Source organism: Crocodylus siamensis, chromosome 5, assembly GCF_052110815.1.
Source record: "Crocodylus siamensis isolate JL-2025a chromosome 5, ASM5211081v1, whole genome shotgun sequence".
Taxonomy (NCBI): domain Eukaryota; kingdom Metazoa; phylum Chordata; order Crocodylia; family Crocodylidae; genus Crocodylus; species Crocodylus siamensis.
The window spans coordinates 129,839,126-129,852,217 of record NC_143399.1 but is presented as its reverse complement, the minus strand read 5'-3'; the positions used below and the strand labels follow the sequence as shown (position 1 = coordinate 129,852,217).

General features: G+C 41.9%; 1 protein-coding gene across 1 annotated transcript in view; it reads right to left on the bottom strand.

The window, feature by feature from the left end:
• Positions 1-13,092, bottom strand: part of TMC2 (transmembrane channel like 2) — a 76,212-nt gene that overhangs the window by 33,964 nt on the left and 29,156 nt on the right. Inside the window, exons 10-13 of the mRNA XM_090048849.1 lie at positions 9,876-10,064; positions 6,313-6,492; positions 4,691-4,843; positions 3,724-3,852 (exon numbers count right to left, since the gene is read on the bottom strand). Of these exons, the coding sequence (XP_089904975.1) occupies positions 3,724-3,852; positions 4,691-4,843; positions 6,313-6,492; positions 9,876-10,064 (651 nt within the window). The remainder of the gene's footprint in view (positions 1-3,723; positions 3,853-4,690; positions 4,844-6,312; positions 6,493-9,875; positions 10,065-13,092) is intronic.

The following is a 13,092-nucleotide window of genomic DNA, read 5'->3' as shown; positions in this document are numbered from 1 at the left end:
CCTGTATCTGCGGGACTGATTTTTTTTTCTTCTCTGGGGGCATGTTTACACCTCATGCTATATCGCCGCAGTGATGCGCTACGTCACCATAGCAATGTACTATAGTGACATAGCAATTACATGCAGCTACACATCACCAGCAGCTACTTTGCTGTATCAGTGTGCTCCCCTGTTTTAGCACGCCACTACAGCAAAGTAGCAACTAAAAATAACTGTGCGCTGTGTGTACGGTGCAGTACGGGTGGTTAATGCACCATGCTTTAGTACTTCCAAAAGAAAGTACTAAAGCACAGCGCAGTAACGACATTGCCATAGGGTGATGTGTAGATGCGCCCTGGATGGGGTATCTAGCCACTGGCTTGGTTTCATCCTGGCAAAGCATTTCTTGTTTACATTTCTGACAAGTTTGAATGTGAAGATTTCCCAGCTACATCCATTCCCACTTAGTTTACAGATAAGGATTGGGTAAAAGTGGAGAGAAAGATATGTTTCTGAAGGAGATTGTGGCATGACTTGTGTGATGCTGTTTTGTTCTGAATTATGCAAAAACCTAAAGGTCAAATGACTTTACTGCTATATTATGCAAGTCAAGAGTGCTGAAGTTTACAATGGGCAAATATTTTAAAATCTTACTGGAATATAGCATTGATCTTTAAAGGGCCGTGGCAAAAGCCTCTGTTCTTGGGACATTTTAAAAAAAGGAAAGGATAAGCAACTGAAGAATATGCACAGGAATAACCCTCATCTTGACTAACAAAGGGGTTGTAGTGTAAAATGAAACAGATGAACTAATTAGTCTTTTCTCAGTGTGTGTACGATTCTTTTTAGAAAAACCTACTGTGAAGCACTGTTTTCTGCTGTAATGTAAGTGGGTTGAGGCAGGAAAAGAGGGGAAGGTGGGCAAGAGAAATCTATCCGGCAAAATGCTACATGCAGCCCAAGTAGGGTGAGCAATATTGTTTTGTTTATGTACAGATGACATTCCCACATATTTTTTCTATGTAGGAACCAGAGGAACAGCAGTCCTACAACAGGCATTGATTCAGAAGGCTTGGTCTCAGACATAAGGGAGAACAACTTTAAATGCTTGTGATTTCCATTCATTTCACAGCAACAGTATTTTGTTAAGTCAAGATTTAAAACAGATGGCAAAACTGAAGCTGGTTTTATAAAATATTTTTGGGGAATATATAAAATTTGGAAAATGTATGTACGTGTGTATATACACACACACACACACATATATACATATACATACATACACACACGTGTGTATATACGTGTGTGTGTGCGTGCGCACAAACACACACATTCTCTCATATCTTCAAAAATATTTCACAAATATTTCTCTCATATAATGTATGTATGAGAGAAAGTATTTTTGGAGTACCAGGATTGGCTTAGACTGGTGTTTTGTTTATCCAAATGCACACAGTTTTGGACAAAATGGGCACAGCATACACTTGTGGTTCTGGTCCATCTCTAATATATTGCTGTTCACCCAGGTGGCTTTTTGTTTCAGTGAAATAGCTGCAACCTTCGTAGGCTGCTGTCTTGTGGTCAATTTTAGCTTTGGGCACTTTCAAATTAGTAGGCAAGGTTGCATCAAGGGCATGTTCACAATCTGTGACAGAAAAATATGAACATTAATGGTATCGACCCAAATACTGGATTTGTATGGACGATTACCAGCAGTTCCTGTAGCTTTTTAATAGAAACTGGGGAGGCTGTATTTTAAGAACAAGGCTTTTTGCAAGATTTTTTTTCCCGATGTTACTTAGCTAGCTCAGAAACCGTGAGGGTTGCCTGTCCTATGAGGACTAGTATGGTAGGAACCAAATGAAAGTAGGATGTTCAGGGAGGTGTGAAAAGAAGGAAGAGGGGAGATTTAACTAAGTAGACATGCAGACTTTCAAAAGGACTTGCTTTGGATTTTGTACCATTTTGGAGTTATAAAAACTATAGGTTCTGCTTTTTAGCTGAGAGAAACATATTGTTCCAGTATCAAGCTTCTATACAGCACAGTGTGCACGGTTCAGGGCCATGAGGAGAAAGCAGTGTCTTCCCCTAATGGAGACTGCTGCCTGAAGCCACAACTTAGTCCTTGATAATCAGGGGCTTCATTCCACTCCAACAGAATTTCCACAGAACTGGATTAGGCCCCAAGGCCTTAGCCAGTTTCACCTGTTAAGCTTGTGATTAAATTTGGAATGTGATTTATGGTTGAAAAATGACCTTGCAACCTGACTGTGACTATCAGGGCCAGGGAGAAAAGGAGAAGGCATAAAATAAGCCCTACAAGCAGCACTTGTTAAATATCACTGAAACAGACAACGGATGTAAAAGGAGTGGGTTTTATTTAGCAAAACAGGCCTTGGGGACAAAAAAGACCTACAGGCATCTGCATTACTTTGTTAAAGGCATCTCGTGAAGCAGCCACAAAGCATAAAAGAAATGCCAAAATAGCATTCTCAGAGGCTGTTTGACGAAAGCATCCAGGAAAGTCAAGTGCATCTAACAAAGAGAGAGAAAATCAGGAACAGGGTTGTGGCCTGGGAGAAAAATGATTCTCAGAAAAGGAAATTTCATAAGCACTAGCAACTGGAGGAGGAGCCATGAATAGTAGGGCTGTGCAAAGCTTTGGTTCCCGATTTGATTGGGTGGAGATTTGGCCTGATTCAGTAGCTGAATCTCTAAACCCGAATTGAATCAGAGAACCCTTTAAACTCTCTGCATCGATTTGTAGTGATTGGGAAAGATTTGGAGATTTGGACATAGAGGCAGCTTTAAATGTTTTTCTACATACCTCTAGGTAGCAGGGGCTTGTGAGTGCTGCAATGCTGGGGCATGTGGAGTGTCCCACAGAAGCACGGGGGGGTCCCCAGTGTGGTCAGCAGCAGACCCTGAAGCGGACCAGAAGCACTTGTGGTCCACTTCCAGGTCCTCTAGGGAGCATGCGGGGGGGCCTCCACGCCCTCCCAGCTCGGTGACTGGTGCCTCCTGGGCCCAGGGGGCACCCGGGGTCTCCCTGAGGCCAATCACCCAGCCGGGGATGCACAGGGGGCCCCCCCAGCTCACTCCCCAGCACTTCCAGTTTCGCCACCGGCCCCCCTACACTCCTGTGGGACGCTCCATGCGCCCCAGCATCGCAGCAATCACGAGCCGTGCCTGCGACTTGAAGGTATGTAGAGAAAACTTTTAAAGCTGTGTCTATGTCCAAATCACCGATTCTCTGAATCAGCATTGAATCTTCATATTCAGATCTGGCCGAATCGAATCAGGGACAGCGATCTGAATCGATGAACCGAATCACTGTTCCTGATTCAGGCCAAATCCAAATCAAATAGGGCCTGCTTCGCACACCCCTAATGCATAGTCTGGTTTCTTCAGGTTGTGTAGATCTCCAAATTCTATCACAGGATAAAAGTTCAAAGTGGTAGCAAGGATAAAGCACTATAGCTCAGGCTCAGGCAAAATCCCACCCCCTCACTCCCTCCTTGCCCTTCTCTCCCCCTTAAAGGTGCAATAACAGAGGAAAGGGAATGGATGAGCAACAAACAAGAAAAATAGACCTAAGGTAAAAGTGTGGTAGGTTTGTTGTGGTGTGCTTTGAAGTCCTGACTCAACCTTGTCCTAAATGCCATGCTGAAAGCACCCCAAACTTCAGATAAAGTAGAAAGTAGAAAATACTTATTTTCTAGTCTATATAAGACATTGACTTACAAATCCTGCCTCCAGATCCCAGCACCAACAGTAGTTCATAAATCTAACAAAACAAGCACGGAGGAAATCTCCCACAAGGATGGTTACGTAAGTCACCAGAATGTCAGACACAGTGAGCCTCACAAACTCCTGTAGTTGAACACAAAGAAAGAACAATTAGCTACTATATTTTAAGTGGCACATATAAAGGGGATATTCTCCATTGATCTGTTGTGAATATGTGTTGTAATTTAAGGTTATTGGAGCAGGATATGACCCGGTGATAATCTAAGATTACAGTATAGCAAACTTGTTCACAGAATTCTCTGCATGATAATGCATTTTGCCCATGTAGCTCATCCATATGAATTGTCATTATATGAATTCCAGTTTCTTGAACAAGTTTTCCTAATACTTCTTTTCAATTTGTCGATTGATTCAGAGCCTCCCACATAGCACTATATCTACTTTTTTTATTACCTACTGGGTGAAAGGTGACACGTTGTGAACAATGTTATTTAAAATAGCTCTTTAATATAGTAATGTACAATCTGGTAATAAGGTTTATGTAACAGACTGAAGTAACCAGAAAGAGCTTTAACTAGGTGGCTAGTGTTTATGAAAACCAAACAATTTGGAACACACACAAAGTCAACATTCAAGTGATTGCCATTTCTGAAAATTTCACATTAAATAGTTTCAACAAAACATTGAGTTGGTAAGAGAGAGAAGAATATGGATCAAGTCTCCTGACATGCCATACGCTTTCAATAGGACCAGCCTCCTTTCCAAGAGTTTCATTCTGTGCAATGATGAATGCCTGTATCTCCTTTTAATGACAGTGGCAACTGAAATTATTGAGCTCTTGGGAGGGATTCAGAATCATGACTGTGTGCTGCATGGCAGTGCTTCTACCAGCATACATAAAAAAATAATCACACCAGAAACTTTAAAAAAATTTCTTATCCAAGATCCTCAGATTGCTTACAATGCCAACAGTTGTTTCCCAACAAGGTCCTCTTGGCACATCTGCTGGGTCAATAGGAGGTGGACTAAATGTACTATTTTTGACTGCAGATGAGTTATAGTAATTAAGCAGGGTCCAATGTGTTATGTTCTTTATTACATCTTCTTCAGTTAGCTAAAACAGAAGAAATATATCCGGTTGAAAACATCCCAATGGGTCCAAATTAACCCAGAAGCTCAGAAAACACTTCCATGGTGGCCAAATGCACTCTCCAGCCTGAATTCAAACAGGTCCAAGCTACAGGCATTTCATTTTCTCTCTAATGTGGCTACCGGCATGGCATGAAGGTGCCATTCCTAACTTGACTGCTATCAGAGATGAAGCCTATGGATTCACAATTTCATTCTACTTCTTAAATCAGGAGGTGGAACAGTCTCCTCTGACCTAATGGATCGTGACATCTCAGGAAACCATTAACTTTGCTCAACACAGCAACTCAGAGGTTCAACTGGGAAGAGATGCAGCAATTCCTCCATTGAAAGCTCTGGACTCGGACTTGGGTCCCAGCTCTACCACTAGCCTGTTGTATCACCTCAGATAAATCATTTCTTTCTATGCCTTAATTTCACAATCTGTAAAATGGAGATAATATAAACTGCCTGATTAAAAGAGCTGGGTATCTTTCATAGGGCTTAGGTAATAACCCATCAATCATTCCTGTATTGCAGGAAAGGGAGGGAGTTTGCACTTGATGAAAATCCTTTTCAACAGATTACAGATAACCTGAAAAATCTAGAAATCATGTTGGAATTAATAACAGTTTGCCTTTTCAATACCTACTATTGTAGTGCTCATATTAAGCCTAATTCATTTCCCCTACTGATACTCAATACCAGTGTAATCCACAGATTTTCTTATGGATGTGAAAGGGATTACAAGTGGATCAACATTTGTATTCACCTTTCTGAAGACATGAGAATCTGGCCTCTCGTGAACAGATAAAATTGAATAGTTGTGTGTGTTTTTTACAAGTGTTCAGAGGAAGTCTTCACTGATTTATCTTGTAAGAACCTTTATTCACTTTGCGTATTGTTTTTCAGGGTAGAACAAGCTATTTTGATTATCTCTTACTCTTCATTTTATAATCAAGTGCATTTCAGTGTATCCATAAAACACCTGTTCTTTATATGCATTTAACCTTCCAGCAAAGCTCGAACAGAGGTGTATAAACTAAATAGAAGGGAATGCATTAATAACAACTATCAAATAAAAAATAATATTCAAATTGTTCTAATATTCAGTAATGACAGAGGACAAAAAGGTGGTGTTGTTTTTTTTCAGGCTGGTAGCCTACATAGACTCAGCAGGGTTGCTCAGGTTAGTCATTTCTCAAGTTGCAAAACATGCTTTAAAAACTCTTGTTTTTAATAATGAAGGGCTGCATTATAAATGTGTGGCACCAATACAACCATTTGTTGTAAATAAGTGACTGCTAAGTAGTTTTATATACATTTAAATATAAACATTTCATTCATATAACATCACAAGTGAACCTTTGGATCATGGTAGTTATAAGAATTATGATCTTATGCATGTTGTATTCTAAAATCTATTAGGAATCCAGTTTTTCTGTTTTATCTTACCTTTTCATTGACATCATCCATTAATGCCAGTAAAAAGGTATAGAGGTTCCCCAGAAACAGAGCAAAGATCCGTCCCAGCTGCCATTTCAGTCCAATGCGAGGATGGTAATTCTCCAGGGCAGCAATGGTTTCAAACAGTGGAGGACAAAACATTCCTAGCAAAGACATCACAATTTCAACCTGTCAAATGAAGTTATAGTGGTTAGTAGAAAGAACAGTGATGTTGCTATTTGGAGTTCTTATCAGCATTTAGGCATGACAGCATTTCACAAATTAAGGCAGTAAGATCTATTTCTAATGAAGAACAAAACAGCAACACTTTTCAGCATCTGCAAACAATTCTCCATCACTGTATCTTAGGAAATTCAGTAACAGCAGTTTGTGCTGATGCAGTTGGACCATATAGCCATGTGCAGATGAATGTGGATGTTTGGTGCCCCAGGGACAAGCAGCAGCAGTTTGCCCTTGCACTGATGCTTCTTGTCCCCAGGGAACACCCATGCAACGCGTGCTTTGGCACACAGCAAATTACCCCAGGGGTGGTAGGGGAGGCTGGGCCCAGCACTGTGCTGGCCCCTGAAGCCTTACCTGAGGTCCTGGCGGCCTCCTGGGGCTGCAACAGTGGTGATCCTGCTGACAGAGTCTGGCTGGCAGCCACAGCACAGCTCCGGGTGACTTGGCTCAGCTTTTCAGTGGCGCAGTGCATCTCTAGGGGAGATGATTGCACCACCTCTGGGGGGAGCTTGTTCCATAGTCTGGACACCCTAGTTGTGAAGAAGATTTTCCTAATGTTCAGCCTGAAACTATCTTCCAGGAGTTTGTGGCCGTTGTTTCTAGTTTTCCCCCAGAGCACCCTGGTGAACAGTTGTTCACCGAGCCCCTAATGTACGCCTCTGATATAGCGGTAAACCGCAATCAAGTCCCCTCTCAGCCTTCTTTTCTTTAGGCTGAAGAGTGCAAGATCCCTCAGCCTTTCCTGGTATGGCTTGCCATGCAAGTCCCTGATCATCCATGTGGCCCTTCTCTGGACTGTCTCAAGCTTTAGCACATCCTTGTTGAAATGTGGCGCCCAGAACTGGATGCAATACTCCAGCGGCGGCTGCACAAATGTTGAGTAAAGCGGGAGAATCACTTCCTTGGTTTTACTGGAGATGCACCAATTGATGCATGCCAAGATATTGTTGGCCCTAATGGCTACTGCGTTGCATTGCTGGCTCATATTCATGCTGGGGTCTATTGTTACCCCCATTTCCCTTTTGTTTGTGGTACTGATCAGGTTAGCAATGCCCAGCCTGTAGGTGTGCTGGGGGTTCTTCCTTCCCAGATACAGCACTTTTTGCATTTCTGTATGTTGAACCTCATCTGGTTCCATTCTGCCCAACATGCCAGCCTGTCCAGGTCTGCTTGTATCTGCAGCCTATCTGCAGGTGTGTCCATGCAACCCCATTATCTTGGTATCGTATGCAAACTTGGCCAATGAGCTTTTCACCCCCTCATCCAGATTGTTGATGAAGATATTGAATAGCACTGAGCCAAGTACTGACCCCTGGGGTACGCCGCTGCCCACATCTTGCCAGGACGACACCGATCCTGTGATTGTATATGGCCAAACTCATCTCTATTCTTTCCAACTATGAGAAAAACAGTTTCAAGCAAATGACAATGAACAGCAAGTGGTTGGGGTCCGACAGCTTTCTGAACATGTTTGAGTTATCAGAAGTTCATTTTCTGATTAATCTTATTTGGCTACTGTACCTCCTACAGTCCAAAAGGCTGAATACCCTGGGATGAGCCTGGTTGTTTGTGTTATTACATTAGAGGAATGAGGCCAGAGGACTCTTCCTTCATGAAATCTCTGAAGTACTTAATACCCTGGGATAAGCCTGGTTGTTTGTGTTGTTACATTAGAGGAATGAGGCCAGAGGACTCTTCCTTCATGAAATCTTTGAAGTACTTAGCTCCTAGAAGTCCCATTTCCTTCCAAGGGAGCCCAGGGCACTCAGAATAATTAACCAAACCAGGCGTTTTGCCTGTGCATGAAATACAAATGCATGGTTGTATGTGTGTGCAAGTAAAGATGCAATGTTTTTTTCCCCATCTACTTGCTATCTCCATATGTTAAGCACGTTACTGACTAGGGTGGAGAAAAAGTTTTGTTCTGAAGCTTAAGAAAACATGCTATATTTATTTTTTATTTTTCAATATAATGGATAAGAATGACTTAAGCACTGACAGTACAATGACTGTAGGGGCAAATATAGAAGTCAATATTATTTCAGGTATGCCTCACATATTCTGTCTTTGATTATACATATGTAACTTCTATTGAATTCATAGGAAATTGCACTTATTCTGGCCACTGGTAGCAACTAACTCATAGGTTATTCTACTTCATCCCTTAGAAAGTGTTAAAATTAACCAGAAATTGGACATCAGGAATGTGCCATTCTCTTCTTGAGAATTGCAGTGATGTTTTGGATGCTCACCAGAAAAGCCTCAGAGATTAGATTTGGCTTCTTTTTTTAATCTGTACAATTCTGACTCATCAAAACAAAAATATTTTCTGGGAATCAACAGATTATGACAACATTTTTATAGGTATTTTGAAAAGTCTAGCTTTTGAGTTTGTTTCTAATTTGATCTTATAAGATATAAATATTTTCATAGACATTAAGGCTGGAAGGCACCTCAGAAAATCATCGAGTCCAGCCCCCTGCCCCAGGGGCAGGAAGTCAGCAAGGATCATAGGATCCCAGCAAGACAAACATCCAAATGTCTCTTGAAGGCGTTCAAAGTAGGTGCTTGAACCACCTCCGGTGGCAGTCTATTCCAGACCTTGGGGGCTTGGGCAGTAACAAAGTTCTTCCTTATGTCCAGCCTGAAATGGTCATGGAGGAGTTTGTGACTGTTCGACCTAGTCATCCCTTGGGGCGCTCTGGTGAGCAGACGTTCCCCCAGATCCTGGTGAACAACCCTGATAAACTTACAGGTGGCCACCAGATCACCCCTGAGCCTGCACTTTTCCAGGCTGAAGAGCCCATGATGTGCTAAACAGTTTTGGTGGTGGTGGTGATGGTGTTTGAAGTGGAGATCACTTCTAACACCCAAGGATCCTTCACCAAATCAGTGTGTCAATATTAGCTATTGTAGGGGAGGGGGATTTTCAAAAGTGCTGAAAGGATGCAGGTGTTGAAATCTGATTGACCTGCTTCAAGCGTTAAATAACTTAGGCCATGTCTATCCTGGCTTGCTGCTATGCTCAGACCATCCACCAAGAAATAGTCCTTGCCTGTTCACTTTGACTCTGTCCTAGTTCAGCAGTTAAGTAAAACAGACTGTTCAGAAACCAGAGAGTGGGATTAGGGCAAATACTCAGAATTCTTTTAAGCTACCTAACTGGCTATGCATTGGGTGGAGCTTGTTTTTCATGACAATTTCACGTTCAGCAGGCAGACAATTTAGTTATGGCCTTATGTGCTTTTTAAAATTTTACTCTCAGTCTTGATATGGGATTTTAGGCCTACAACCCTCCAGCTAGAAAATCAGAAACAAACCATTCTTACCTCATTTCTCTCATACCACCCAATGTTTTGCATTTTTGAAAATGTCTGAGACCGTTTCACCACAAAGTAAATGAGGTAACCACTTCCACATAAGCAGCAAATGATGAGCACGTTTGCAAGAACTCGAAGGAATCTTCTCAGATGAATGTTCTCATCCTTGTTACTTTCTTGCTCATCCACAATAGACTCCTAAATAGGTGAAGAATTGTAGTATGTGCATAGATTCACAGGTTTAGACCAGAAAAGAATATTACATTATTTTATCTAAAACATAGGGTCCTTACATTTCACTATTATCACTGAGCTCAATGACTTGTTCTTGACTAAAGCATATCCAGAAAGACATCCAATCTGGATTTGAACACATCAGGAGATGGAGTATCCAACACTTCACTAGTAGTTTGTTTCAATGCTTAATTAGCCTCAATCTTAAAAATGTGTGTCAAATATCCATAGTGATATTTGGTGGGGGGCTTTGGCCAAGCTTCAGGTTACAGCCATCAGTCTGTTAAATGCCTCTCTCACATAGATTATAGAGCCTTCTTTTATCTCAGTGAAGGAAAGTTTTTATGCTATGATTAATCTTTTTTATAAACTAAATAATTTATTAAGTCACTCACATAAGTCATTCTGTCTATCCCTGAACCACCTGTGGCATTTTTTTCCTGAGACAGAGTAAACACTAACTCTAGAACAGTTGGAAATAGCTTATGTGTTTTATCAAATGTCCTGGTTTTATCTATACTTGATGCACTTGTGTCCTCTCTCCTTCTCCTAGGTTTTCTTTTAACAACAAAAATTCAACTATTTTATGATTAACTACTAAATTACAAAGTTTACTTGATTAAACTTCATAATCTGAAGTATCAATAAGTAGCATAATCTCCAATAGAATATATTTTTATTGTTTATATGAGCAAAGAAGCGTTTGGGTATCAGTACATATTCCAACACCAAGTCACACCAAATAGTGGGAGGAAAAGACAATGATTAATGGATACTTTGATTAGTTAGGATTTTAACTTTTGACCTGAATCCAATATCAATTATAGAGTCCTTAACTTCAAACTAAATCTTTTAATATTGGTCACACTCAAAATATTTATTTGATGAAAAATGGCTTCTTAACCAAAAAACTACCAATTGGAAAATTCTAGAAACCCTGCCCCTATCTTTTTAGGTTAAAAAATGATTGGCTTAGCTTTCCCTTAAAGTTTTTGCTGTTTTCATTCAGTGAGAAAAAATGTGATTTGGAAGTAAACTGACCTTTATTGGAAACTGACTTTTTTCTGCTTGATTTCTGGATTTGCAATGAATTATGAAAAAAAAATCCCTTGGAAACTGGTTAAAATTGTCTGCTGAAATAGCCATTTTAAAATTAACTATAGTTGATCTTTTTACAGATTGCTCTTTTCCATAGCAACTTTCTTGGGAATTAAAAAAGGTCAAATTCTGTTCTCAGCTAAACAGAAAAACTGAATTCAGTATAAAATAACAATGCATGCAAATTCAGGAGTGATGCATAGGGGGTGCACATGCACCCTCTGAGCATGGCGGTGCACCTTCTGCAAAAAGGCCACCAGCATCTGCGGGGGTCCATGATCGCCACTGGCTGCTGCGGGTGGTTGCTGACCTGTGGTCAGTGCTTGCCACCCTCCCCCCTGACTGGCCCCAGTGCCAGTGGTGTTTGTGAGAACTGTGTGCTTACTGCCGCCGGGCTCCCACCACCATGCTCCTGCCATTGCCAGTGCAGCCATGCCCCGCCAGCCACTGGGGGCACCCACCATTCATGTTCAAATTAATGTAATCATTGTAGGCTTAAGACACTGTAACTTAAGTAGAATTTTGGCTTATGAGTTAACCTACTGAAACTTTCTGGCAGACAGGCAGGTGGGTCTCATTTTAGCAAAGGGGATTTTAAATGAGATGAGAAAATAGGAGCAGCAAGAGGTCTTGAAAGGAGAAGCCCAGGAAATAACTATAATGTGATGGTGCATAGACTTAGTGGCTATAATCACAGTTTTATTTCTAAAACAGACTCTAATGCAGCAGGAAAAAAAAAAATGTTAGGGAGGGAATAAGCCTGGACTGCTTATGGGTTGTTGGTTTGTTTTTTTTTGTGGGGGGGCATCATCTTTTTCTTGACCATGAGGAAAATTAGTATATAGATCCAAATTTCCTAAACCTACTTCATCCTTAATAGGAAAGAAAGAAAGTTCAACAGGAAATTGACCCTAACTGATAGTTTTCATTCAGTGCTTAAAAGGAAATTTCAGAAGTATATACAGTGGATTGCTATTATTGGAATCACTTCGGGAAATGGTGATTTGATTCTATTAACTGGATGATTCTATTAAAAGGAGACCCTTTTTTTTTTTTTTTTTTTTTTTTTAAGAACACAGATACTCATTCCTCCCCTACAGCTCCCTGGCCCTGCTTGTGCCTCTCACTCCCCCTCCTCCCCGCAGGCTCCCCAGCCCTGCTGGTGCCCCTTGCCCCCAGCCACAGCCCCCTGGCCCACCAGAGGGCCCCCCTCTCAACTGCTAGGGTTACAAGACCAGGGACCCAGGTCCACAGCCCCCTTCCTCTAGTGGTGGCTGCTGCAGTGGAGTAGAGCCCAGCTCTCCACATGCTGCTGCCCGCTGCGGGCTCTGGCACAGGGGGTGGGGCCAGGTCCCTAGCATGGCACACACTCCTGGAGTGGCAGGGGAAGACCCATGTCCCCAGACCTGTGCATGCAGGGGGCACGTTGCCAGGGAGCCTGGCCCCTGCCCCCAGTCAAACTGCCTGCAGCCCCTTCCCACTCCCCAGTCCTGCCCAACCCCCTCCCTCCATCCCTCCCTAAGAGGGCTCAATTCTCCCCCCCCCGCCTTACCTGCTGGAGCTGCTCTCCAAGCTGACTAAGGACACGTGCATGTACATGCACATGGCACCCCCTGCCTGGCCACCCTCCTCCCGCTCCCTCCAGGCTGGAACTCTGCCAGCCTACAGAGGGTTTCTCACAAAACTGCAAAATCCCAGGGCTTCTCTGGTAAAATGATTCCAAAAACCAAAAATTGTGATTCTAATATGAGTGATTTTTATGTGTAATAATATACAAATGGTTTTGGTTTTCCCATACTGATTCAAATAAGCAGCTGATTCTATTAACTAGCAATTCTATAAAGGTGGTACATCTCTTAACTACGCATATGAGTTCAACCAAGTGTATATTGCC